At 45.6% G+C, this 25,492-nt stretch overlaps 10 protein-coding genes across 10 annotated transcripts; 5 read left to right on the top strand and 5 right to left on the bottom strand.

Annotated features, from left to right (window-relative positions):
- Positions 1-92: 92 nt before the first annotated feature.
- Positions 93-2,541, top strand: AGABI2DRAFT_176407 (hypothetical protein; the record flags this gene model as incomplete). Its single annotated transcript, XM_006457756.1, has 3 exons — positions 93-805; positions 868-1,054; positions 1,105-2,541. 3 exons carry the CDS (start codon positions 93-95, stop codon positions 2,464-2,466), a joined length of 2,262 nt encoding a protein of 753 aa, XP_006457819.1. The 3' UTR covers positions 2,467-2,541.
- Positions 2,542-4,105: 1,564 nt separating this feature from the next.
- On the top strand, positions 4,106-4,603 carry AGABI2DRAFT_114851 (hypothetical protein; the record flags this gene model as incomplete). Its single annotated transcript, XM_006457755.1, has 4 exons — positions 4,106-4,159; positions 4,212-4,284; positions 4,343-4,485; positions 4,541-4,603. The coding sequence occupies 4 exons, from the start codon at positions 4,106-4,108 to the stop codon at positions 4,601-4,603; spliced, it is 333 nt and encodes a 110-aa protein (XP_006457818.1).
- A 1,605-nt stretch (positions 4,604-6,208) lies between these two features.
- On the bottom strand, positions 6,209-7,522 carry AGABI2DRAFT_198818 (hypothetical protein). The gene is made up of 5 exons (XM_006457754.1): positions 7,376-7,522; positions 7,148-7,310; positions 6,985-7,073; positions 6,831-6,927; positions 6,209-6,764 (listed from the first exon to the last, which is right to left on the bottom strand). Exons 1-5 carry the CDS (start codon positions 7,395-7,397, stop codon positions 6,224-6,226), a joined length of 912 nt encoding a protein of 303 aa, XP_006457817.1. The 5' UTR covers positions 7,398-7,522; the 3' UTR covers positions 6,209-6,223.
- A 707-nt stretch (positions 7,523-8,229) lies between these two features.
- On the bottom strand, positions 8,230-9,701 carry AGABI2DRAFT_114849 (hypothetical protein; the record flags this gene model as incomplete). The annotated part of the gene is made up of 3 exons (XM_006457753.1): positions 8,230-8,977; positions 9,028-9,457; positions 9,509-9,701. The coding sequence occupies 3 exons, from the start codon at positions 9,699-9,701 to the stop codon at positions 8,230-8,232; spliced, it is 1,371 nt and encodes a 456-aa protein (XP_006457816.1).
- Positions 9,702-10,130: 429 nt separating this feature from the next.
- AGABI2DRAFT_190224 (hypothetical protein) lies at positions 10,131-10,380 on the top strand (the record flags this gene model as incomplete). The annotated part of the gene is made up of 1 exon (XM_006457752.1): positions 10,131-10,380. A coding segment is annotated over exon 1 (240 nt), but the record flags the coding sequence as incomplete, so codon positions are not given.
- A 2,082-nt stretch (positions 10,381-12,462) lies between these two features.
- On the bottom strand, positions 12,463-14,489 carry AGABI2DRAFT_133665 (hypothetical protein). The gene is made up of 2 exons (XM_006457751.1): positions 14,459-14,489; positions 12,463-14,406 (listed from the first exon to the last, which is right to left on the bottom strand). Exon 2 carries the CDS (start codon positions 13,226-13,228, stop codon positions 12,869-12,871), a length of 360 nt encoding a protein of 119 aa, XP_006457814.1. The 5' UTR covers positions 13,229-14,406; positions 14,459-14,489; the 3' UTR covers positions 12,463-12,868.
- A 122-nt stretch (positions 14,490-14,611) lies between these two features.
- AGABI2DRAFT_190222 (hypothetical protein) lies at positions 14,612-16,816 on the bottom strand. Its single transcript, XM_006457750.1, has 7 exons — positions 16,654-16,816; positions 16,546-16,604; positions 16,183-16,490; positions 15,788-16,130; positions 15,536-15,734; positions 14,892-15,484; positions 14,612-14,839 (listed from the first exon to the last, which is right to left on the bottom strand). The coding sequence occupies exons 2-6, from the start codon at positions 16,597-16,599 to the stop codon at positions 14,997-14,999; spliced, it is 1,392 nt and encodes a 463-aa protein (XP_006457813.1). The 5' UTR covers positions 16,600-16,604; positions 16,654-16,816; the 3' UTR covers positions 14,612-14,839; positions 14,892-14,996.
- Positions 16,817-19,586: 2,770 nt separating this feature from the next.
- Positions 19,587-21,938, top strand: AGABI2DRAFT_148348 (hypothetical protein; the record flags this gene model as incomplete). The annotated part of the gene is made up of 16 exons (XM_006457749.1): positions 19,587-19,654; positions 19,704-19,776; positions 19,812-19,815; positions 19,877-19,953; positions 20,012-20,135; positions 20,195-20,298; positions 20,347-20,397; positions 20,453-20,482; positions 20,534-20,593; positions 20,639-20,735; positions 20,789-20,994; positions 21,116-21,274; positions 21,327-21,516; positions 21,565-21,677; positions 21,734-21,828; positions 21,890-21,938. 16 exons carry the CDS (start codon positions 19,587-19,589, stop codon positions 21,936-21,938), a joined length of 1,500 nt encoding a protein of 499 aa, XP_006457812.1.
- A 671-nt stretch (positions 21,939-22,609) lies between these two features.
- Positions 22,610-23,583, bottom strand: AGABI2DRAFT_176400 (hypothetical protein). The gene is made up of 7 exons (XM_006457748.1): positions 23,535-23,583; positions 23,420-23,482; positions 23,314-23,353; positions 23,101-23,254; positions 22,969-23,047; positions 22,870-22,913; positions 22,610-22,816 (listed from the first exon to the last, which is right to left on the bottom strand). Exons 1-7 carry the CDS (start codon positions 23,575-23,577, stop codon positions 22,679-22,681), a joined length of 561 nt encoding a protein of 186 aa, XP_006457811.1. The 5' UTR covers positions 23,578-23,583; the 3' UTR covers positions 22,610-22,678.
- A 124-nt stretch (positions 23,584-23,707) lies between these two features.
- On the top strand, positions 23,708-25,032 carry AGABI2DRAFT_190219 (hypothetical protein). The gene is made up of 7 exons (XM_006457747.1): positions 23,708-23,793; positions 23,843-23,914; positions 23,965-24,035; positions 24,094-24,173; positions 24,224-24,353; positions 24,407-24,701; positions 24,759-25,032. The coding sequence occupies exons 1-6, from the start codon at positions 23,713-23,715 to the stop codon at positions 24,447-24,449; spliced, it is 477 nt and encodes a 158-aa protein (XP_006457810.1). The 5' UTR covers positions 23,708-23,712; the 3' UTR covers positions 24,450-24,701; positions 24,759-25,032.
- Positions 25,033-25,492: the final 460 nt, after the last annotated feature.

Raw genomic sequence — 25,492 nt, 5'->3', positions numbered from 1 at the left:
CGTGACCGACGCGTTGACATTGTGTGGTCATGTTGACGTGACTGATTTTTTATGTCATGGGTTCAGTGGTTCTGGAAGCTTGATAGTCGTCAATGTTTTCCGTTATTGCAGCAGACGCGCTTGCAATCGCAGATTCGCCGACGCTCAGGTCGTCGCCGTCGCACCTTCCTTCGCGACTGCACCCAACAGACGAATATCGGGCCAGCGCATGGGCCACCGACAACTCGGTTCTCTATCTGGCTTCTGCGCAAACCATCAGTAGATATAACCCATCATCCAATCAACTTCAAACTCTTCATGCTCTCGAAGATGGCCATACGATTCGTTGTGTCGCAGCCAGTGACCCAACCACGGTTGTCTTCAGCACAGGAGCCCAAGTCTACATCTTAGAATGCGATACTTCACCTCCCGAAGTCATCCAAACGTTGGGTCCATTCCATCACGATGTCCTGACCTTGTCTCTCTCCAACGACTTTACCCTTCTCGCGTGCGGACTTTCCAATGCAGTTCATATACACAATTTTTCGACTGGCTCACAGACTACCCTTCGAGGTCTGCCTTCAAGTCATGCCTCATCCATATGCGTATTCCACTCCCACATCCGCACTCGTCTTTTGGTTGGCTTTTACGATCAGTTGTTTATCTATGAAACTACTCGCCCTTCTGCGCCTTTGAAGGTTATCTCAATGAACGAAGCAGGGGGAAGTATTGCAGCTTTAGCCTGCAGCCCCTTCAGTAAGACATTGGTTGCAGTGGCCATGGCCAGCGGCGTTGTTGCGCTTGTCGACATGGACAAGGAGAAAGGGTGTGTATTCCTGATTTTGAATGTGATTGTTGATTTTTCTGATTTCGCCCCCTTTGAACTAGTATCTTTCGCATGATAGATTTGAAAGTCTCGCCGACAACAATCGGATTCTCTCCAGAAGGAGCTTCCATATACGTCGGGACCGAGAATGGCAAACTGTTGGTTCAGGATTTGCGGGCTCTGGATAAGCCACCCAAGTCCTTCATTGTCAGCGAATTGGGTCACTCTGTCGACACTTTGGCGGTTCAGGTCCGTTTATATTTGTTCAAACTGTTCAGATATCTGATATATTTTTCCAGAAAAAACTCAAAAGCTTACCTAGTGATATTAAAGGGAAAGGGACACCCAGAACCCTTGCTAAGAAGCTGGCCGATAACTCGGCATTTAAGTCGACGCCCTCTCCTTTACGCTCACGGACTGCTCAAGCGAGCTCTACTATTTCCGTGACACCCACTCGAAGAGTATCATTGAAAGGTGGAACACCGAAACGGGCTTCATTGACAAAGGCTACAATCCCCAAAAACGTATTGTCGCCCGCAAGAGACCCACATCGAAACAGTATGAGCTTCGACCCCAACGGGGCTGCCACTAAGGTGAAGAAAATCGCCCCTCTAACCTCAGCGTCGCCCAACAAATCAAGGAGCAATTCGGCCAGAACTGCATTGGCAACACAAGCTGCTCGACGGAGCATGATGTCTAATCCTGTTAGGCCCCGGACATCGTCTATCGCTTCCACGGTGGAGGTTGCAGAAATCTCCACTGTGCCCCAACTAGATTTTCCTTCTATTTCCACTAGCCGTCCTCCCGAACGGCCCCGTAGCAACCTGTCCACCATCACTTCAGATTCTGTATCCACATTCCGTTCACGTTCCTCTCGCACAAGGGCTACATCCCCCTTGTCGAGCCAAAAACAATCTTCAGCACCAGCACCATCTATTCCTTCCGTTTCGACGGGAGCCGTTTCCGATCTTCGTTCATCTGTTCTCCGTTCGTCTCTTGCGAAGTTGGCTGAAGAAGATCGAACACCTTCACCAGATTTACCTGGCATAGAGACACAACCTATTACTCCTATGCCATTGCAGAAGAAAAAGGCTCTGGCGATGCTCGGACTAGGAACTCCTGAGGTGACGGAGTGGATTAAGGCTGGAAAGGGAAAGAGCCGCGATGCCCAGGGTACGAAACGAGTCAAATCGGTTGGATTCACGGAGGATAATGAATCGAGGGAAGAAACGAATGATGAAAGTGGTGCTTCTGAAGCTGCAGAGGATGACAAACGCGAAAGGGAGAGGACTCTTTCGATGCAGGTCACACCTCGTCGACCATCTTCTTCCCAAACTCAAAGTCACGGACCTGGTAAACAACAATGGGATGCTTCACCACTCTTTCGCCAACCGCGGCACCCTGCGCATGTATCAGGAACACCTACGACTGGTAATGCGCATGAATTATTGAAGTCGATTATGAAGGATGTGATGTATGAATATCAAATGGAGAATAAGGCGGAGTTGATGGGTATGCATTTGGATTTGGTGAAGATGGGGAGGGGTTGGAAGCAGGAGTTGAGGGTGTTGATGGAGGAGTATGTCGGGGATTTGAATGATTTGAGGGAAGAGAATAAGAGGTTGAGGGAGGAGAATGTGAGATTGAGGAGGGGGTATTGAGGATGAGCTTGATATAGTGCTTGTTTCTTTTCTTTCGTTCATTTCATGTTGATCCACTTGTTACATTTTTGAATTATTGTCGTATGTATTGTGGTATATGTCACTCGTTCTTTATAGGTTCATCTGTAACAGTAGATTGTTTAAGGATATACTAGATATGTATTTAATTGATATTGGTATGCTTTTCGCGTGAGTTTCTTTATTCACTGGCACCGGCTAGTTTGAATATTTAGAGGATGGTATGAACTAGTATTAACATCGCTATCATCATAATCATCGCTACAAAAAAATTCCAGTCCTAATCCACCGTCAAGTATAAGCTACAGAAAGTCTAGGTTGTATATGAGATTGTTCTGTATGAATGCATCCGGAGCAGAGACATGAATATCGAGACGGTCAACAATTATCCATCAACATTGGTATGGTCAAAGCTAGTAAGTTGTTGGCGCGGAACTCTCTTGGACTAGAAAGGAACTGGATTGATCCGGGCATCTCGGATCCATCGGTTCGATGATCTGCTATGCGATCTCGAATACTCCATCCCAACAAATCTCGTCCTAAGTACATCGACGTCCGATGCACTCCTGGTACTAAGTTCCAAACTCTGCGGTGCCGGGCGCACTACCTTTCGACAATGCCTCATCAGGTTTCCGAAGCAAGAAACCTCTCAATCTCGCCTTTTCTTCTCCACGAGTACTAGACCCATAATCGAAATTCGAATTGCTCATCGGGAAGAGAAGGCCCAACTTGTAAACACTATCCCGTAGCACAGTGTTGCGGACTGAGAGAGAATATTTGATTGGGGGAGAGTATACAGGTAAAAGAATGCTTTGAGATTTAGTTCTCCATATAGAGATTAATCGTTTGGGTTTGGTGGATGCGCGGAAGATGAATATGTTGAGGTAACCGATGGAGAAGAGAAAGAATTCTGCGAAAAGGGTGAAATCGTCGATGTAGTGAGGAAGAATCTGAGTGTGGCGATCCTAATCAAGGGGTTAAGTATGGACATCAGAGTGATAATGGACGAGTTTCAGAGGATATTACTTATAAGGCTTGGGAGAGTCCAAAAGCACCAAGAGTCCAAGACAGAACTCGGATACAAGAAAGGAGCGGTCAAAGAACCTCATTGGCCAATCTACTAATCTCTGACACTACGCTTAAACTTCATCAACACCACAGTCCCAATACCCGATAATTACAACTCGCGGAAGAGAATGATTATCTGACACATGCCAGATCAACAAGCTTGATATGTTCATTCATCACCCAAAATGTACCAGCTGGCTGGTTAGGAATGGCACTATTCCTACAATACCGAGCGGCGAGCAAAACCAGTTGTCAGGCCACTAGTGGCTTGCTTGCTATGACGTATTGTGCACTATTTGGTGGAAGGGACGATGGACGGATCTGATTTGAATCAAAAAGTCATCAATGACCCTCGATTGACGACACTTTGTTAAAGTGGATGAGATTGACGAAGGCCTTGGTCGTACGATCCAGAAGGTAAGGCAAGGTTCCAATTACTGTCAGACATAAATAGGACGATCGCGACGTATTGAATCTCTTCAGCTCGCTCTCGTCCTTTCGTTCGCACTCTCGTTCTTAGTTTTTACAACACTCTGCAAGCTTTCATTACAGAATGTTCTTTCGTGTCCTTGTCGCTACTCTCGTAGCTCTTCCCGCTCTTGTTTCTGTGAGTTGACTACATGCGCCCCATTGGCTGAAAACCTTGCTCTCTTTTGCAGGCAATCCCTGCTCCCGGAAGGTATCAAACCACCAGTGCAGTTAGTCGATGCAACATTGGTGAGCCCCATTGCTGTAGGTATTTTTTTCCATGGCATCGGCGCACTCCATTTCCTCAGCGACTATAATTCAGGCAATCAAGTTCAGGCGGTCCCCGAGATAATGAATATTCCCATCAACCTTCTCGGTTTCGGCTGTACTCCCCTTTCCGATTTTGCCATCAGTGGCAATAACTGTAATGCTCAGGCTGTCTGCTGTGACAACTTTAATGAAATCGTAAGTTAGAGCTTTTGGCCATTGGCTTAAATTCGTAACTATTTTTCCTCTTTAGACCAGGCATTTATCCTCCCAACTTGCTTGCTCTCCTGTCAATGTCGACCCCTATGAAGGTTGACACCTCCCTTCGTTGACACAAGATTACTCATAGGTCTTGGAAGAACGGTTCTAGTTTTTCGTCGGTATTCCGGTGAAGCAGATTTTTTCTTTTCAGTAAGATGGACTCGGAATATGTATTGAAATACTCGTGTATTTGCTGCCTTGGCATTGACTTTCATTCATTACTTCCTGTGTACGTATTGATATCTTGTCTGAAATACGGAGCTGCGTAATGGACGACTTGCGTTAGGAACATCTTGAAATGACAGTTTTAAGGAACACATATAACTTGAATGTAAAAAGCCTATACGCCTCATTACGAGTTTCAAGATAGAGACTTACATTCATTCAACCAAGCGTAGTCACAACAACAATATCAAGGATAATATGCATATCGAGTACAGGAAGAGGGAAAGAGGAAAATTACCTCACTTTTATATGAGTATTTATAGTATTCTATAATTAGTTATTAGTTGTAAAGCGTAACATGCTTACATGAAATGTCAGATACGCTGGGCATCCTCGTTGCCAACTTTTGAAACAAAAATCTGCGAGTTTCCTTATGTTTTCTTTTACTCCGTGCGGAGAGCCATCCAGTCAACCCCAAGTCTAAGTATTCTTGAATCATCACTGTGAGATCCGGCGAAGTAAATATTAAGACCCCGGAAATACACTGGCAGTACTGTACTATTACGACCGGGTGTTCACGTTATCAGTAATCAACCCGTTTTTTGAACTTATTTTGGTTCACGTTATCACATAATCGAGTGGTGTGAACTTGATTCCTATTGGCTGCGACATATCCAAAGGCGGAAAACATATCCAAAAAAGGAAATTTATTAATATCCGCTGGCTAGGATGGTTGAGTATGCTTATTGTTGAATATTATTTACTCAAATAAGCATGACAGGGATCCTCACTATGCTGAGCAACGTCGAGGCATCGAGAATCCCTCAATAACTTGAGTGGCTGTGAACATTATGTCATCACGGGCTCGGCCCGTGAACATCATGTCATCAGCCATTGCTGACTTGTGAACTAGGCACCGTGTGACAGCTGTCATGATTACGTAAGTGACAGTGAACACCCGGTCGTAATAGTACAGTAGTCTAAAATCCTTCAAGAAAAGTCCTTAAGTTCCGCAAAACCCAAAGAATTATTGCTGGAACGGATTTGCGTCCATACCGTTCTTATTAGTGCTATCATTACCTCCGCTGCTTCTTATAAGAATACAATGGTGAAAACCATAAGTGGGTTTATCTGTAACAGTAGAAAGTAGTTCAATTGAAGTATATATAAACCTACGGTTCTGATGATTAACAAGTAAGTAATACTTGAAGGCTATGTACCACAACAATAAGAAAGGTCCGCCGAGAATGGAGGTTACTAGTATCAACATCGCTATCATCATCATCATCATAATCATTACAAGTGAATCAAGAAAAAATTCCAGTCCTGATCCACTGATCGTCAAGAAAGAATGAGTATAAGCTACAAAATGTCCAAGATGTATTTGAAATCGTCCAGTATGAGTGCGTCTAGAATGGAGACATGAATATTGAGAGGGTTAACAATTGTCCATTGGTATTAATTGGTATCGGTCAAAGCCAAAACGTTGTGGGCGTAGAATTCCCTTCGATTAGAAAGGAATTGGTTTTCCTAAACTTGTCTTGATTGGCCTAGGCGTCTCAGATCCATCGTTTTGTGAAGATGGTCTGCTATGTGATGTCGAATACTGGACCCCAGCGAACCTCGTCCTAGGTGCATCAATATCTGATGCACTCCTAGTACTACTCCTCCTTGAAGGTGGAGCCGAACTCTGCGGCACACTACCTTTCGACAAAGCCTCATCAGGTTTCCGAAGTATGAAGCCTCTCAATTTCGCCTTTTCCTCTCCACGAGTACTAAACCCATAACCGAATTGCTCATCGGGAAGACCAGGACTTTTGTACATACTATCCCGTAGTACAGTATTCCTGACCGAGAATGTTGGGGGAGAGTATACAGGTGGAAGAATGCTTTGAGATTTAGTTCTCCATTGAGAGATCGATCGTTTGGGTTTGGCGGATGCGCGAAAGATGAGACCGAGGAATATGTTGACGCAGCCGATGGAGAAGAGGAAGAAAGCTGAGACGAGGGTAAAATCGTCGACGAAGTGAGAAAGAATTTGAGTGGCAATTCTACCGAGGGGGTGAAGCGTGAATGTCAGAGAGATTAATCAAAACGGATGACAGGAGATTACTTACAAGGTTTGGAAGATTCCAAGAGCACCAAGACCGAACTCGGATCCCAATACAGGAAAGTAGCGATCAAAGAACTTGATTGGCCAACTTAACTCTGACACTACATTCAAGATTTCATCAGAACCACAATCCCACTACCCAAACAATTATAACTTACAGAACAGAATGATCGCCTGACACATGATCAACAAGCTTGATATAATCGCCCAAAATGCACCAGCCGGTTGATTAGGAATGGTACTATTCCTGTAACACAAAAATAACCCTAGTTGTCAGGGATATTGTTGATAGAAACAGAACGTTCAAAAATAAAAACGTACTCGATGTAATCACAGTCCCTCAAGTCGATGTGTAAGCCTTTATTGGCTTCGAAATAATTCATGGCTTTCACGTTGTAGACCATGACGAATATCGTACTCGCAAATACGAGGATTAATGAGATGAGACTCAAGATGCGAATAGCATTGAGACCTATAAATGTGACTAGAGTAATGAAACCGGTCAACGTCTGCATCAACTCATAGAAAAAATGTGAAAGAAAAACTTACTCGTGCGAGCGTTGAATAGCATCGTGAAGAGAAAGGAAAGTGAATGAGAAAGTCCAAGTAAAAGAATAAAAATAAAAATATGAAAGGCGACCAGCACCGAAGAAACTAATTAAAAAAGAGTCCGGATCCTGAAGGAGGTCAAGTGGGTGAAAGTGGGTGAAAGGGAAAAGATGGCATCGTTGGGTCGATATAAAAGAAAAAGCACTCTGGGTCGGATCAGTTCCACACCACGCGTCTAAAGTTGAAGTTGAGAACAATGCGCGTGGGTGCTACAGAACAGCCACAGAACAATGGGCTCATTGTCTTATCACGTAATGTTGTGATTGTACTTGGCTTTCTTCTGCCTTATCTTTGACGTTGTATTTATGAGCATCAAGGTTCGAATTTTAAAAGTAACCAGGGCCGTTATAAGCTCTTTTTTTTAACTTTCGATTATTGTCTGTTCATTAGTATAAGTAACGCCCTAACAAAAATAGATAAGACTACAAAAAGCCAATGATGGTTGCAATACCTGAATAACGAAAATAATACCCTCTCTCAATAATGCGGGAAAAGGAATGCTGGTGGACATATATGACAGTATGAGCGGGGGAATAATTACTCGAAAATAAATGCAATAATGAGATAGAAGTAACGACAGGAAAGCAAGAGAAGACAAGGATCAAACTATAAAATGAGTTCGTATCGAATTGAGAAGATATGCAAATACTTGTACTGTCCGGATGCAGACCCGAATGAAAAACCATGATAGATAAGTCCGTTAAACACTCTGGACCAGAGGTCGCCAAGTCAGAACCAAGAAATCTTTTTCGTAACTATATTCGTCAGGGAAAGCGACGCGTGTCACCTCCATCTCATCTTGAGTATGAGGGAGGCATAGTAGCATCGGTAGGACCATAACTACTGCCAGCGGCGCCTTCTTGGTAGCGGCTTCCGTCAAGGTGCACAATAGGCGCCTTTTCCCCTTTTGTAATCAGTCTACCTTTGCCGTCTCGCTGAGGATCAAGTGAGCTTCTGCCAGTCGGGGTCGAAGGACGAGGAGCGGGGCTAGAAGGGCTGAGAGGGGTTGAATCGGCATTCATCACTTGCAGCACTCGTCGCTCTTGGAAACTGACGGGACTTCCAGCGCGATGATGCGGATCCCCCAGGCTCGTCCTGACTGCAGCTACACCAGCAACCACATCGATGGGGTGGGCGGCAACCTGAGTCGGCTGCAAAAGCTGTTGCGTTGGCTCGCCATACAAGCGATTAGGATCCCATGATGTATTTTGAGCATTGGCGTCGTATCCATGGGCTGAAGTGGCCGAGACTGGACGTGAAACGGACGCGTTGATACTGGTAGAGACTCCGGTTGCTGACGTGGCAAGAAGTGGCGTAGTTGAGTTATTTCGATGGTGAGAGTCGAACTCGTCAGTTAAAGATAAAGGACGGCGAGAATTGGGGGAAGACGTGAGGGATTGGCTCTCTGTATACCCAACCAGACCGTATTGGTATGGTCTAGGCGTACTTTGCGCCGGTTTTTCCCCCCTGAAAGAAGCAGTAGCAGCCATGCTTGGGACTGCATCATCATTATCAAAGATATCGTCCCATCTTTTTCTTCGACTAAAATCTCTAAATTAGTGTATTATACTCAACCAAACGAGGTGACTTACACGAATAACCATGCGAGGAGAACGATGACGGAAAGACCGATGACGCCACCCACTGTACCACCAATAATTGGACCGAGATGTTGCGGCGAATCGGAGTTGCCAGACCCGCCGGCATTGGTATTGAGAGTGGCTGATGGCAGGATTGCTACCGGTGGTAAGGTAGAGGTTACAGTGTGCATGACCGGAGTAACAACGCCATCTGGTTGGGTGGATTTGGATTCGGACACAATTACAGTCGGAGGAGGAGTGCTAAAAGACGTGGTGGATGTAGATGTCGTCGTGGTCGTCGTCGGCTCAGAAGTCACTGGCGGAGTTGGATCATTGGTGGAGTCGTCGGATTGCGTGCAAGAAGTGCCAAAAAGTGTTGTCAGTTGCGAAGATGTTACTGGTACGGTTATAGTGACTGTTTCCACCGAGGTCGTTGTTTCACCTAGCGTAATTTGTGAGTTAAAAGTACTTCCATAAAAAAGAAAATGCAAACCTGGTATCTCCGATGTGGTTACAGAGGGGGGCAAAGAAGGACATACACTGAGTGATGAGGGACATGCTGGTGTTATTGTTATAGTCGTGGTAGAAGGCGGCAGAGTGGTAACATGTGTAGTGGTCGATGTTGAAAGACTATCCGTGACCACTAAATTTGTGCTCGTCAAAGTCGGAGAGCTGGTGCATGACATCTTGTTCAGGTTTTTAGGTGTCTAAACGGAAAGAAGAGTAGCAACGACTTGTTGAACCGGGTCCAGCAGAGAATTTAGGATCACGGGCTTGTGAGGCCGCACAATTAGGTTGGGGTCAGTAAACGGGAAAACTGGTCTTCGAAGGCGAGACGCAAAAGAGAGGAAGTGTCAGGTAGCTAAGCCGGAAAAAAAAGAGCTGGAACGAGTTGGACCGCAGGGGTAAGAATGGGGATGAAATCTAATTCCACCGTCACGCGTGTCCATAGCCTTAGGTAATCTTTCTTTCCATTTTCTTTTCTTTCAGAGTCTCTTATTCCGGGCCCTAAGGCCAAGGGCCCAAGGCTAGGGAGGCAGTTCGTCGTGAACAAATATTAATGCTTCAACATTTTCCTCGTCAATCGCGTAGCCTTTCGATTGAACCTGGCTCCACCTTCTTCCCATGTCGATCCCGATCACAATTCACAAGGCAGGAACAAGTGGCATCATTATCCATGTCAGCGCTCAGCCGTCATATCAAAGTCAAACAACACGACAAGCCCTCGCGCTGGGATGTCAGAATGCCTCTTCGAACCATTACTATCACCTCAGGTCTTGGACATCGATATATATATGTCTGTATTGCTCTACCTGTGCAATTCCGGATATACCGGTGAATGAATATGACAGTCACAGGAAGTCAATACTCTCGGGGTTCTAGGATCAGTTCTGGAACATATATAAGGCTCTCCCTGCTGAAGTCATTTTACGCAAGTTCAGCCTTTCGTCCCCGGAACTTTCGGTCCTTTCACCCCAGTCCTGGTCCCCTCACCAGCAATGCTCACCCGACGGTATTATGACGACCAGACCATCCTGACAGATTGTTTGTCTGCTCTTGCAACGCGAAATTGGACAAAGTACCACACTTAGTGTGGTATTGCCGTCATGAAACAACAAAATCACAATCTAGTCGATGTCCCAAATGTATACCCCCTGCATCAGACAGCAAATCACGGCGCTCGTATCATTATTATATTCGGACCGTAAGAGCCATGTCCTTGATCGTCGGACACGTTCCCTACATGCTCTCGGCTATTGTGTGGTCAAGGCCACACTCAGGCTTGCTTGACGTCCTTCGTCGCAAGCGAGGAAAGGAAAAAAATGTTGAAGACCTCATTCATTTCTATGTACGACGATAAAGCCAAGCCATTATCACTCTTTATCGGCATCTTGCCAGATTCAAAATCCGACAAATACTCAAGGACCCCGACTCGTTTCATCGTTATCGGTCTCATCTCGGCCTCCTTTAATCGACAAATTCTTCTGTGCTTTTCCGGAACGAAACATGTATCTTTCTCTATGTTCCAGGAACATCCATGAATTGCCAAGATTGAGATACTTGGGTTTGCGTCACATGCATCCACCAACCTGTAAACCCGATATAATCAAATACATTTGACAGAGACGAGATGACACCAGGATGACACGGTTCCCGGTCCTATGTTCAATCACCCTTACAATCACCATAACCTAGCATAACCTCTCATTAATCATCCCATTCAATGCCTGGTTGTGCCTGGTTGTGCCTTACCTCTCGAGTGGGTAAGCAATCTGAGTTTCCACAGCGTTCACGATCGACTGGATATGACTGTGCTATGCTGTGCTATGGGAATACATTCGGAAAATAACCAGGTACATAATCCCTGCTTTGTGGCGAACAAACGGGCTTAGAGAGGCTTAGAGAGCCCAGAGCCAGCCAGAGCCCATGCATCATCGCTTCTTACGTATACCAAAACAACAGGACATGCCAATTATGATACATACAATCGAACAAACCCAGCCACATCACTTTAATACTTCGACCGTACCTAGAGTGCATATTCCTCTTCATTTCCGCATTCTTGGCTCCCCAATACTCCAGGTCCAGCCTGAATGTCTGCAGAAGCAAATGTGGAAATCCTTTAAGAACCCCCTGCCAGACAGCTACAAACCGATCAGAAATGCATCCATAATTAGAGGCTTAATCTATAACCAATGTGTTCCCTAACGAAAGCCACAGCTCAATCACATCTATGTGATACGATGGCCAGAGTACTGTTTTTAGTGCTATATGCTGGAGTTATTTAGCTTAAGTCGTCATAATCGAGACAAGCATGACTTTTGTAACGGCTATGATATTTTCTAAACATGTGGTTCGAAGCCTGAAGGTAGTAATTACCAAATTCCGTCTTAAACTATTCGGTGTTCCCACAACCTGGCTTGAAAGGCTCACTGGTATTGAAGTATGACTCTATTCAACCACATAGGATTAGTGCGTTCATTTCGGAGACGCACCTGGATGAGGCGAAAAGGTAGATTTGTTGCGGGTCATATAAGAGCGCTAAAAATAGAAGGAATTGGGAAGTCCGGCCGCTTTGCCACAATAACACGATTCTTTCCAATTCATACACGTCCCGACCATCAACTTAACCAACGACGACGCTTTTTCATCCTTTTACTCACCATAACTCGACACTTTATCAGAGTAGGTGAATGAAGTGCTTGCTACTTAAGCTCAATCATAGGGATATTGAAGTACCCAAAGTGGAAGTACCTCAACTCAGCGTCATATATGATGGGTACTAACGAACTGTTGAACCCGTCGCACGGTCGCACATGCGCAATTTCACCCCATGATCGGAAGAGACAGCGCTATATTATTCGAAGACCCCAATGATAAGTTTCTAGTCACCGTAAATCGGTATATGGGAGCCCTGTGTGCACTAAATCAATCGAAATACATCATCCTGCGATGATGTAGAGGAGGGCGAGGGGCGAAGGGGTGACACAGAAAGAAGAAAAAAACTATTCCAAGTGTAGTACCACCCAAAACGCAAAGAAAAATCAAAAAAAGAAGAAAATAATATTAATTGCTCTGTGAGCGTAAGACGTGACCGAAAGGGGAGAGATTGCGATTGCGAGAAGACATTTAAAATTGGAGAAAAAGTCGACGATGACACGTTCTATCATGAAATGCAGATAGTGGGAAAACGATCGGGTCACAAGAGTCGGGGGAGGGCGTGGGTTCCAGGAGGTAGAGCGACCGAGGAGGAAGAACAAGAGACGTAGACAAACCGAGGAAGCCGAGGAAGGGGGGTCGATCATGGGTAGAAACAGTGGCAATGGCGCGGTACGGATGTACATTCATTGCATCATGTCGTAGATAATGTGGGCGAATGTAGGTTGTGAAATGGTGCCTTTTGCAGCTTGTTCCAGATGGGAGCTTTTTCATCGAAATGATCTATTTTTTCTTCTTCCTTCTCCACTGGCGGCGGTGAGGTAACTGATCCCTCTGTTTTAGATAGAGGCGGCTCAGCATTTCCCCCAGGCGAACCGGCTCGTTGCTCGTTGAGCGAATTCAAGTCCTCCCGTGTAGCTTTTTGCGTCAACATCTTTTTCCAAAGATGTTTCCCAGCGCTACCCATCTTCTTTGCCAACACAACAAGGGAATCTTCCTCCAGCCCTTCCTCTTCTTCTTTCCTCAATTTATCAAGTACCTTTTTCTTCAACATGCGTAGCTCGGCACTATCAGCTCCACCATTCCCTTCCTCCGAGCGAAATTCAGTGTGTACATATAATCTCGGTCGATAAGGGTCCCGATCATCATAGTTTCCCTGATACATCCGTCTTCTCCTCGTCAACTGTGTCCGAGCGGCCATACCGAGCGGTACTGAAGATTTTCGTTTTCGAGGTGCCAGTTCAGGTAACGGTGCGAATCGGACGTTTAGATTGTGGTTGGTAGGAGTACGAGGACGGAGAAGTGATAAAAGCCCGTATGACTCTTGATCATGCCCTTCATCTGGGACGTTGGTTACGGATGTAGAAGTGGGAAGCTGACAAGTCATTTGAGGAAGAGAGGAGGTAGACGACGAAGGTGATGTCGGAGCGATATTCGTTTCCGCGCCTTTGAGGCAATCAAGGCTCGTTGTACTTGACATTGTTGGGACATCGCTTTGTTGTCCAATGCTTAATGCAAGCATATGCTCCTCACTAGTGGCCTGTTCGACAACAACACCGGGATGATCGAATGCGCTAGGCGTGTCTAAGGTCTTTGACAACGTAGCCGATACCGACGAAGGAGTAGTGGAAGAGGAGGATGTGGAGGATGTGGAGGACGACGCGGAAGAGGAGCTGGATGAACGCAGAGTCGGCATGGGTCCGGGCATAGCATTGTTTGCCGCTTCACTGCTCCTGACTTCCTCATATTGTTGCAGATTCTCCATATCTTCCGGAGCCTCACATGTCTCATCAATTTCTATCGGCCTCCCGCCGGGATGGGGCATCTCTACGCGCCCTTCGAAAGACGGCGTTGTTGTCGGCGCAGCTTCCACATTCATGTCTTCCGTTCCTGTGACCGAATATACTCCTGAATTCGACGCGCATGCATCGGACATGTTCAATGGGTCGAGGTCAGGTGTCGATCGATAAAAACACAGGGGTAGAGAGAGCCTGGAAATTTTTTTACTTAAGAGAGCCCGACGATTTTTGGTAGTATCTTGAGACCAATTTGGCAATATAAATTGAGGGTCAATAGAATGGCGCCCCGGCGAAAGAACGAGAATGGAGAAACGACTGCGAAGATGGATGAAAAAAAAAAGAGGGAAGTTGGGTGGCCGGCGTGGTTAAATAATCACAACGGGGCGGTGATTTGAGTCAAAGGGTATAAATTTAACTGCAGAAGAGCGCTGCCCTTGTGCTTGATGAGCTGCCAGATGAGCAATATAAAACCGACAACAACGTACTGGAGTTGTGAAGAAAGGAATGAAAGCAGACAAAAGAGGTGAGATGAGAATTCAGTTCCGCGCTTCTGTTCCTGTTTGGACTCAATTGGCCACATGCTCTGCTATCAACGTAATACATAACATTATGCGAGTCTCCCATGAACACTTCTTAATACATATCTCCATACAACCATACGAGCGTCCATATTCTATATAGCATACTTATCCATATCATAAATTTTCCTCTCTTTACAAGAAAACAATCCACCCTCTCGGAGCATTTGCAAAGGTCGGTGCAACAGCGAATAACCTCTGATGGGTTTACGTCAAGGGCAGTCTACGAAACAGGCAAGAGGACGGTCCAGTGTTTCCAAGAAGATCAGTCTCCGCAGAGGAAACTTCCTTCACAAAATGTAAGATCCAGTGACGAGGACGGCCGGCGAATGGCACTGACCGCAGTCAGCGCAAATGCAAGTCCTCATAGCCAGACACTTGGGACAGATATCGGCACCAGGGGAGCGGGATCAGGCCTTTTCGTAGATCCATTCTCAAGCATCGATCAGAAGACCGTAACTCCGGATTGCGTCCCAGCATATTGCGACTTCATGTCATCCATATCATTGCCATCATCTTGGCTCTTGTAATCAAATTGCGAAAGACTGCCGAGGTCACTTTGACCGGTAACAGATGCTGACCCAAACGACGATCGTCTTCTCAAGCGGTCACTCTGGGAGTAAGCAATGTTGACATTACTTCCCCTGTCCCCACCCACAACGCTGCCGTTGTCTGTAACGCTGGGACCAGCGTCCTGAGAGACGATAGAGGAAGCATAACTGTACGTGCTTCGCTTTCCAACGCCAGGAACGCGGGGCATGCCAGGCCCAAAAGGTCCAGGTGCTCCAAACACAGGTAAACCAGAAGAATACGTCGCTTGAGAGCGAAGGGACTGAACATCGGAAGGGATGTAGCTGAGCGCGTCGTGAGTGCGATAGAAACTCGCGTCAAAGCGACTAGGAGTTCCCGAGCGCCGAGACATTGTTGCCGTAGCTGATACATCATTAGCTATCGAAGAGACTGATGGTCTGCCGTGATACTTACGGTCCATCATTGCATTGTTGGTCATCGCCAGGTAGTCACGAGCATTGGTTTCGTGACGGCGGAATTGATCCATAGACTTCGCGAGGGATTTCCTAGGCTTGCTGAACTGGATCATACTAGGTTGTAAATTATTCAACGGGCCCTCGACAAGACAGTTCTTCTCCTTATAGTGCGTCAGTAGGTAGTGCCAGAGAGGATGCTGCGGGAAAAGTATAAGCTTATAACGGTCGAACCAGAAGCATTCACACGCACCTTGCTGAGGACTTTGGGATTACCAAGGATCACGACTCCATATTTAGCACGAGTCAGCGCAACGTTCAAACGCCTTGGGTCATTCAGGAATCCAATTCCCTGATGTTCGTTGCTCCTGACACAGCTCAAAATGATATAATCTTTCTCCCGTCCCTGGAACGCATCAACACTAGCCACTTCGATTTCCTTGTATAGATCCTTCTTCAAAGACCCATTGAATTGCATATAATTGACAATGTACGACCGTTGACCTTCATAAGGTGTAACGATGCCGATTTGATTTGGGACGACGCCGGATTTGAAAAACTTTGTGACAATCTTCTCGACGTTTGATGCTTCAGTCCTGGCGAACCAGATGTGAGATAGAGTCAGGAGAGGTACCATGATCAACGTACCGATTCAAAAACGAAGTGCCACTACTTGAAATTTCTTCCTGTCCCAAGTTTTGATAGAAGAACATGGGTGTATCAGGAACAGGCCAGGGAAAATCGACGTTCTTCCTCAAACGTTCAGGCGCCGTAACACCATTCTGCAACGTTCCTTCATAGAACATATTGGACGGAAACTCGGATAAGCAAGGGTGCATGCGGTACTGGACTTGGAGTCGTATCGGCCTATTGCCAAGGACCACAAGTCGCTCAAAGAGCGACTGTGTTAGACCTGCACGCGCCGCTTTTTTGTTCATGATGACCGGTCCGAGTTGCTACAAGTAAGAGAGGTGAGAAAAATCGGAGAGAGTACTGAAAGGTATTCCTTACCTGATGGTCACCAACTAAAACCACCTGTTTACACCCGAGAACGAGGGGAATCATACATTCTATGCATATATTAGCTTGAACCATATGTTGAAAGCAAGGAAAACTTACCGGGTTCAGCGGCTTGTGTGGCTTCATCAATCAGCACGGTTCTAAACTTCAACTTGCTCAATCTCGGATCTCCTGCACCAACGCAAGTACAGCAAATCACATCAGCAACCCCTAGTATCTCCTTCTCGCACTGCCTGATCAGTGTTTTGTATTTCCTTTCATCATTACTGCTTAATTCTCCTTGTTCGTTCTTGAGCTGAATCAGCTTCTGCAATTCCACGTGGGTTGTGCTGTTGGCGACTTGCTGATGTAAAGTCAAGAAGCTGATACTCGAATCCAACGCCTCGCGCGATTTCGCCGTAAGACGAACAACTTTAAGGCCTGTGGCATGGATCTTCTCAGTGAGCTGATCGACCGCCACATTTGAAGGTGCGCAAACTAGAACTTGTCCAGGATTCATCTTCGCGAGATGATACACAATCGAGGCCGACGTCACAGTTTTGCCAGTTCCAGGGGGGCCCTGGATCAAACTGAGGGGTTTCTGCAAAACGCTCTTGACCGCATACATTTGTGAATGGTTGAGTTCAGGTAAGCCGGGAGCCGAGAAACGCTTGGGCATCTGCGTTCTAAGAGTTTGAGGCTCCAGCTCATGTCCAAGCAGTTTGTGGTACTTAAATGGCGCGATAAGTAGGGGTCCTCGCTACAAGCGCACTGCAACACGTACAATGTAACCACTGACGCTCTTTTCGTCAACTGCGAAAGTCTTCATGGCGAGTTGCATCCTGTCGAAGCTTGTGGATTTCCAAACGAAGTCCGCAGCGAAATTATGGGTACACTCGGATGGGACTCCTTCCGTTCTCCTCAGCTCGAGTCCAACTTCATCGGAAACATCTACATTACAACTTTCAGGAATGGGTTTAAATTAGGAATAAGCCCGAACTTACTGTTGGGTATCTTGATGACATGACCAACCCCTTCCCAGGGCTTATGCAGCTCGCCCTGATACCTCAGCCTTAGCTCGTCACCGACTGCAAGTCTAACTTCTCCGCTCTCGAGCTTTGGGAGACAGAACCACGCAACACGTTTCTGATTAAGACCCAAATCCCAACGTACGGTGATATCGGTTTGAGTTTGACTCTCCTTCAACCTTTTGTCGTAGTCGGCTTCGATTTTTACAAGAGGGCCGAATATGTTTTGGTATTGATAAGCATCCTCGTAGCGTAAGAGGATAGGCTGGGGTTCATCGTCAACTCCAGGCTTCTCTAGATCTTCTAGAGTAGCGTTGGCATTGTCTCTCCAGAGGTCCTCCAAACGGTTGATCTGGTTGAATGAAATTTGACGAGAACGCAGCTGTTCGGTTTCGCTGGGCGGCTTAACCAGCCAAGATAAAAAGGAGCGATCATCGATAAGAGGGGCCCACAACGAAGCATTCCAAGAGATGTCTTTGGAAATGGCAGCACAGGGCTGTCTGATTGGCGCACGTTAACCACATCCACATCTGGTAGCATAAAGTAGAACTACATACCGGCACAACAACACGACAACCGTATCACTCTTGGCGGGAATGAAGCCAAGCATGAAAACATTTTTACAGCCGCAATTATAGCATTCCGGAGTGGTCTCTCCAAGAGGACTCTCAGCGTGAAGAATGACTTCCTTGTGTTTAGCGCGGACGAGGTGATTGACGATATGTGATGCAGAAGTATTGCCGCGCGAGTTGCAAAACCACTTGGAACATATCAAGCACTTTACGACTGAGGCCGGAGAGTGGATACCACAATAACTGTTGGCGGTTAGGTGGAGCTCGGAGTGAATAAGGTGGATGCGACGAACCTGCAAGCATGAGGAGGAAGATCTACAGCAGCCTCGTCTTTCAGATCATCCAAGACTGAGTCAAAATCTTCATCGAGACTCGCAGGATTGGGTTGCGAGTCGTCTAAAGTCTTTCCGTTCGGTGATGCAGCAGTATTGTATTCAGAAATAGAGAGAGTTGAGAGATCGACCGAGGCATTGTCTTGAGTATTGGCAGTGTAAACTGAAGAGGTATCGTCCAAGACACCGATTCCGCCATAAGACGAAGCAGAGTCGTATTGGAAATTATCGAAAGAATCCATGGTGAGCGTAGTAGAGAACAAGCAACGTCTACTTCTAAGCTGACTCAGCCGAGTCACAATTCTGTCGTGTCCGCCGCAGCATATTCTATCACATTCCACCTTGTGAAGCTTCTCCCCACGTTGTTCTGGAAGTTCATATACGCTGCGCCAGCGATCATGAATCGATAAAGCAGCTACTTTATTGAATCATTATTGAAGCAATAGTATTTACTTGATTTCAAATAAGGCAACAAGATTAAAATCACATCTTTCTTGTGATACATGTCACGTTCTGTAAAGAGCAGCGTGACATAATTACAAAATTGTCGCACACAATAACATCAAATCAACATTAAATACTACGCGTGTCGTTTGAGCGCTCTGAGCGCTTGAGCTCTGGAAATAAATGAATGAATGATGTCTGAATAATCCAGCCGCCCTCGACGTCAAAGCGAGTGGAAATCAGGATTCTGTGCCTCTTATCACAAACACTTATTACGAGTCCTTAAAGGATTTGTAATACCACAAGAACCCTAGAATAAAGGGATTCGGAACCGCAACCCAACAATGTGTTCTCACGGTTTCAAAAATAGGATTCGATCAACAGGGGTTCAACCGGGTTCAACGTGCCCTAACGTGCCTGCGATCCACCAAGTCCAAAGGGGGTCGCAACTCTCGCAAATGCAACTGAAACAGAAACAGACTGATCGTATAATTCACTGTTTCAAGTTTTCAGTGGGAATCGGAGCTATTTGCTTGCCCCGTTTTCGGAATCCTCCGCGCCTTCTTACCCCTAAGTTCGTAGTTCCTCTGCCCCAACGGGGACTGGTAAAAGGTATATAAACTCGATATAAAGCGTTGAAATAAATCGTCTCCAATCCTCAAGCCTTCTCTCCAAACATGCCACAAACGTACACTCACAACTTCGACACTCCCACTTACAAGGGCTCTGTAACCTTCAATACCGGGTTAGCTTACTTGAATTACTTATTGCTGTTGGAACTATAATCTGTGCAGGTTGTTCATCGATGGAAAATGGACTGACCCGGTTCAAGGTGGAGATCTCATCGAGTACGTGTCGACTATTCATGTTAGCTTTACAAAAATTAACTTATACACATACAGTGTTGTCGATCCGTGTTTGTGATCTTATTCCTGTCTTAATATAGCATTCTGATGTACCGTTATAGCGACTGGGAAAGTTATCGTCTCCATTGCTGGTGGTACATCAAAGGACGTTGATGTCGCTGTAGCTGCCGCTGAAAGGGTGCTTTATCTTCTTACTTGAATATTGAAACAAGGATCCTAACCTTCATTCGTAATAGGCTTACAGAACAACGTGGGGTTTGAAGGTTCCGGGATCAGAGCGTGGAAGACTGCTCGCGAAGCTGGCAGATCTCATTGAGCAACATACAGATGAGCTAGCTGCACTTGAAGCCTTGAACGTCGGTGGGTGGATCTTTCGGTGTTCTTTACTTAATAAACGCTGATATAAACGTGATTTCCAGGGATGCCCCTCCTCGTAAACAAATACTTTGTTGTTCCGGGGGCTGTCAGTACATTTAGATACTTCGCTGGTTGGTCCGATAAGATTCACGGCAAGACAATTGAGGTACGTCATTGCGAGCTATGTGGGGCAGCTCAAAATCGACGCGAGTAGCCATCAGAAAATAAACTGGCCTACACCAGGCATGAACCCTTTGGCGTCTGCGTACGTATAGCTATACAGAAATTTTATTCTTGGACGCGGCTAACCGACTTTCTAGGGAGCGATTACTCCTTGGAATTTCCCTTTGGTGGGTACCAATGTGGTCTGCTTGAGGGCATCTCTGATACTTGACCATTAGGGAGTGGTGGCTGCGAAGCTAGCTCCGGCTTTGGCTACAGGAAATACTGTGGTTCTCAAGGTAACCATTATACTAGCTTCACGGTCCATGCTGAATTTCTTGTAGCCGTCTGAACTCACGCCGCTTACTGCGCTTTTCTTAGCTGACCTTATCAAGGAAGCTGGCTTCCCGCCAGGCGTTGTAAGCATTGTCAACGGATATGGTGAGTGATTAACGGCGTTTCATGTCTATGACAAACCTCAACGCTTGGGATAGGTCACACAGTTGGAGATGCCATATCGAGACACCCGTCGGTCATGAAGATTACGTTTACGGGAAGTACGCTCACCGGGCGCAAGATTCTCAAAGCCTCTGCGGATTCGAATCTCAAGAAAGTAACTCTGGAACTTGGAGGGAAGAGCCCTACCATCATTTTCGATGATGCCGACTTCGAGCAGGCCATCAAGTGGGCAAGCATGGGGGTTTTGTGAGTATATTCTGACTACATTGAGCTACACGTCGATACTGATGCTTCATAGCTTCGCTGCGGGTATGTGACAGATTTCCGGTGGTCTACGCACATTATAACAATAAGCAGGTCAGACTTGCACAGCTGGATCGCGAATTTACGTGCAGGAAGGAATATATGACCGGTTTTTGCAAGCATTCGCGAAGGTTGCTGAGTCACTGGCAGAGGCAACTGGCAGTCCTTTTGACGCTGGAGTCCAACACGGTCCGCAAGTCTCCAGCGCGCAGTTGGATGTAAGTCTGAGGTGTATATCAACTTCTGTAATCTCACCTTACAATGTCGTAGCGTGTTTTGGGATACATCAAATCCGGGAAAGCCGAGGGCGCACACATTCACTCTGGAGGAGAAAGGATTGGAGATACTGGATACTTCATTAAGCCAACAATCTTCACTGAGGTAAAGGCGGATATGAAAATCATGCAAGAAGAGATTTTCGGTCCGGTATGTTCCATCGTCAAGTTCAAGACCGAGGAAGGTGAGAGATCCTTGCGAGAGTATTAATAGAAGTGCTCACTCTCGACAGAGGTGACAAAATGGGCCAACAATACCACCTATGGGCTCGCCGCCAACGTGCTGACTCAAAATGTATCTTTAGCGGTTCGTATGGCGCATAATCTCGAAGCTGGAAGCATTTTCGTACGTCCCCCGATACTCAACTTTGAGATCGAGCTGGAGTTCATTTCATATCACAGGTCAACTCCAGTCAAAGCCCAGAAAGGCAAGTCCCATTTGGCGGTTTCAAGCAGTCGGGTATGGGGAGAGAAATGGGCCAATATGGTCTTGATACGTGCGTATCAATGAAACCCATAGAGTCTATACTTACTGACCGAATGGGTTTCTCGCCGCAGGTACACCCAGGTCAAGGCTGTCCATATTAACATTGGCCTTCAAATATAATGAGACGTCTCTGAACCAGTGTGCACTACACTTTCAAGTTAGCCATAGATATTCATCTGCAAATATATTATTTGTAATTCTTGCATCGTGGTATCCGCTCCTGCCCTACTATCAATCCGCCCAAGGCCATGGGAGGAGGCGAATCGTTTGAATGAGCAGGAGCGTCCTATCTACCCCCTTGAGAGCACAGTCAGTTCGACTCATGCTTTTCGTCGCAACACACACAGCCCCACTTTATGAGCCTATTCGATAACAGCAGCGCCTTTCAATTCAGATCAACATGAAGGCACCATGTGCTTATTTTCCCTTTTTTCGTGATGCTACCTTCGCGCTACCATGTCAGAGGACGCATCTGTATTTTAAGGCCCTGTCGACATTACCATTTACCGCTGAAAGCATCGTTTAAGGTGCGCAATTCTTTCTGCAGTATCTAATATTACTTTCACCTTCGAAACTTACATTATCACCGACCAGTATACCGCAAGCGAAGCTGAGAAAAATATGTCGATAGGTGCTTCTTTCGTTTTTCGAATAGTATTTTCGTTTTCGCTGGCATTGGCATTATATGGCACTTAGAAGAATATCGAAGGGGTATTGCCTCACTGAACGTGGTGGCCGCTCTGCAATTGCACCATGTGTACGATAGATGTCGATTAGTCGACGCTCTTGTATCAACAAAATCAGACTTCATTGCTTGCCATCACAGACAGCGAAAAGTGACGAGTACTCCCAGGAATCCACTATGAACTGCTATCCGGTTGAGCAGACTTTTCTCTACTCCGAGGGGTATTAGCTCCCTTTGCTGCCTTGATTGGCTTTGCTGGAGGCGCATCCACATACTCGAATTTCCGAGAATCAATCGTGAACGTCACAGGTCCCTGAAAGAGAGGATGTTCAACAACGTTACAAAAGTCGGTAGCGCCTTTCCTACCTCGTTTGTTAAGCTAACGTTCATCATGGCACCAAATTTTCCATCTGCGTCAAAAGTAAATGTCGCTGATAACTTTCAGGGAAAAAAGCACGCGCATACCTTGAATTTTCTCGGGGTTGTACGCCTGACCCAACCTCTCCAGAAACGTGGCGTACATTATACGACCAGGTTCAGTTGACTAGTCATTAATCATTAACAGCACTCACAATGTTTGATTAATGAAATACATACCATGGCTTTATGAAAATCCGGTTTGTTCCCTTTAGTAGTATTGGCCAATAAAGTGAATTGCGAAACGCAAAGAATTTCTCCATCGATATCTTTTACGCTCGCTTTCCACATCTTATTTGAGTCCGCGGAATCATTGAAGACTCGAAGGTTCACGCTTGCAAAGTAGGTTACCGGTCAGATGTTTGCAGCTGAACCTTCAATTTTATAGCTTACATTTTGTTCGTGATACTTGTTATGTCGGCTTCTGTATCGTCTATTCTGTTCATTTGAAGCAATGAGAATTTCCCTCAAGCAGTGCGGAAATGATAGGAAAACAGACCCGTGCCGATGCCCACCAGAGCCATAAGTCCTTTTGATATCTTGGAGATGATTTCATTATCGACTGTGGGGGAGACTTAGTCAATCAATCTTGTTCGAATTGATACGGAAGCTACCTGTAACAGAGGCCGATGCTACTCTTTGAATGACCGCGCGCATGGTTAGGATGCCACGGATGTCGATGAACTTTAAGAGTCGCCATCAAAATGGGACGGTGATCGATAACGGATCAACGGCAGACATATCTCACGTGAAACAGATCGGTCTAACTTGCATTACTACTTACTTACTACCATGGCTGCAGCAGAATCTGTTGTCCTTGAGACCAGTATGGGTGACATCCAGTTTGAGCTCTATTGGAATCATGCACCAAAGGTATCTATCGTCTTTGAACCAGTGCCCAAGTGCTCAACGAACCCTACAGACATGTAAAAACTTCGCCGAGCTCGCAAAGAAAGGATATTACAATGGTGTCATTTTCCATCGCATAATCTCTGTAAGTGTTAGATTTATTGTTTGGTATCTGAATTTAACTCCTAATACTAGGATTTCATGATTCAAGGCGGAGATCCTACTGGAACTGGGAGAGGAGGAACCAGCATATACGGACAAAAGTTGTGAGTTCTCAGTGTTTGGCTCAACAATTGGATCGAAATTTATCATGGCTTTCCGAAGTGAAGATGAAATTCACCCGGAACTTAGGTTTACTGGAGCAGGAATTCTCGCAATGGCAAACTCAGGTCCTAATACGAATGGTATGTAGAATTTCGTCTCTATCAACTTCATTTATTCATGTATTCGATAGGATCTCAGTTTTTTATAAGCTTGGCTCCGACACCTTACCTTGACAACAAACACACAATCTTTGGTCGAGTCAGCTCTGGTATGCAAGTGGTACAGAGATTAGGATCTGTCGCCACTGACGCGCAGGACAAGTACGCCTCACGTCTAGCTCAAACTTCATTGCTCTCCAACCTTTATTTTGTAGGCCTCGAGAAGACGTCAAAATTCATAAAGCACGAACCATATAAATATAACTAATTGACCATGCGGACACGAAACACTTTGGAAATGAAACTTTTCTTGGATCATTCTTTGAGGTGATGAGTCTTTACGTGCAATCTGACTGATGCATAATGAACTGCAGATTTGGGTACTGTTCAGCTGGAGTGGAGGAGAATAGAGAAGGCCTGTGGCCAGTGCTGATTGGGTACATATGCGCGACTCTGGGGTCAGAGGTATCCTTTACGAAACGGATAATCTGACTTTGTAATCGTCGAAAAGTATGTACGGTTCAGCTCGCGTCCTGAATCTCGACGGCTAAATCTCCTTATGATGAGCCATCGGTCCCTCGAATGCTCGTCGTCACGTCATCAGCATCTAAGATTCTGGTTCTGGACATTTCTCATGATTAGAGAAGCATTCAACTCTAAGTCTTATCTGCTATATTTCGCTCGAATTGCATGATGTGCTTATCACTCAAACCTCGTGATTATTGTTCGGCGTCATTGTCAACAAGTCCGAGCTGTCCTCCGAATTTCTCGACACATACTCTATTTTAATCAACAAAACCTCGTTTCCCGAGGAGAAATCTGTCCGATTTAGCCCGAGGCTATTGCGCTGTAGGGCATCAAATTCCAAATCTCATGTGTTCGTCCGTTCTCTCCGTGTGATCATTCTCAAGTTAGTTGAGTCCGAACGTTTGAGCTCAGAACAATGGCGACTTCCAATCTCAGGTCTAGATCTGACAAACTACTTTACCAAATAAAACGTTTTCTATCCTATTTCTTTCTCTTTACCCCCCCCCCCCCCCCCCCCTATTTTTCTTTTTTTTTAAAGATCAAAAGAACCCAAAAAAAATTTGCAAAAAAAAAAAAAAAAAAAAAAAAATTTCCAACGACCCTTTGAAAAAAAAAACTAAAAAAAAAAAAAATTCCAACACTTTTAACTTTTTGAAAAAATTACATCCATGCAAACCGGCCAAAAAAAAAAAAAAAAAAAAAGAATTTCCCCAAAAAAAATGTCTTTAAAAGAAAAAAAAAAAAATGTTTTAAACCGAAAGCGAGTTTTTGAA

Source organism: Agaricus bisporus (assembly GCF_000300575.1).
Source record: "Agaricus bisporus var. bisporus H97 unplaced genomic scaffold AGABI2scaffold_2, whole genome shotgun sequence".
NCBI lineage: Eukaryota > Fungi > Basidiomycota > Agaricomycetes > Agaricales > Agaricaceae > Agaricus > Agaricus bisporus.
The sequence above is the reverse complement of the archived record's forward strand: the minus strand, read 5'-3'. Positions and strand labels throughout refer to the sequence as shown.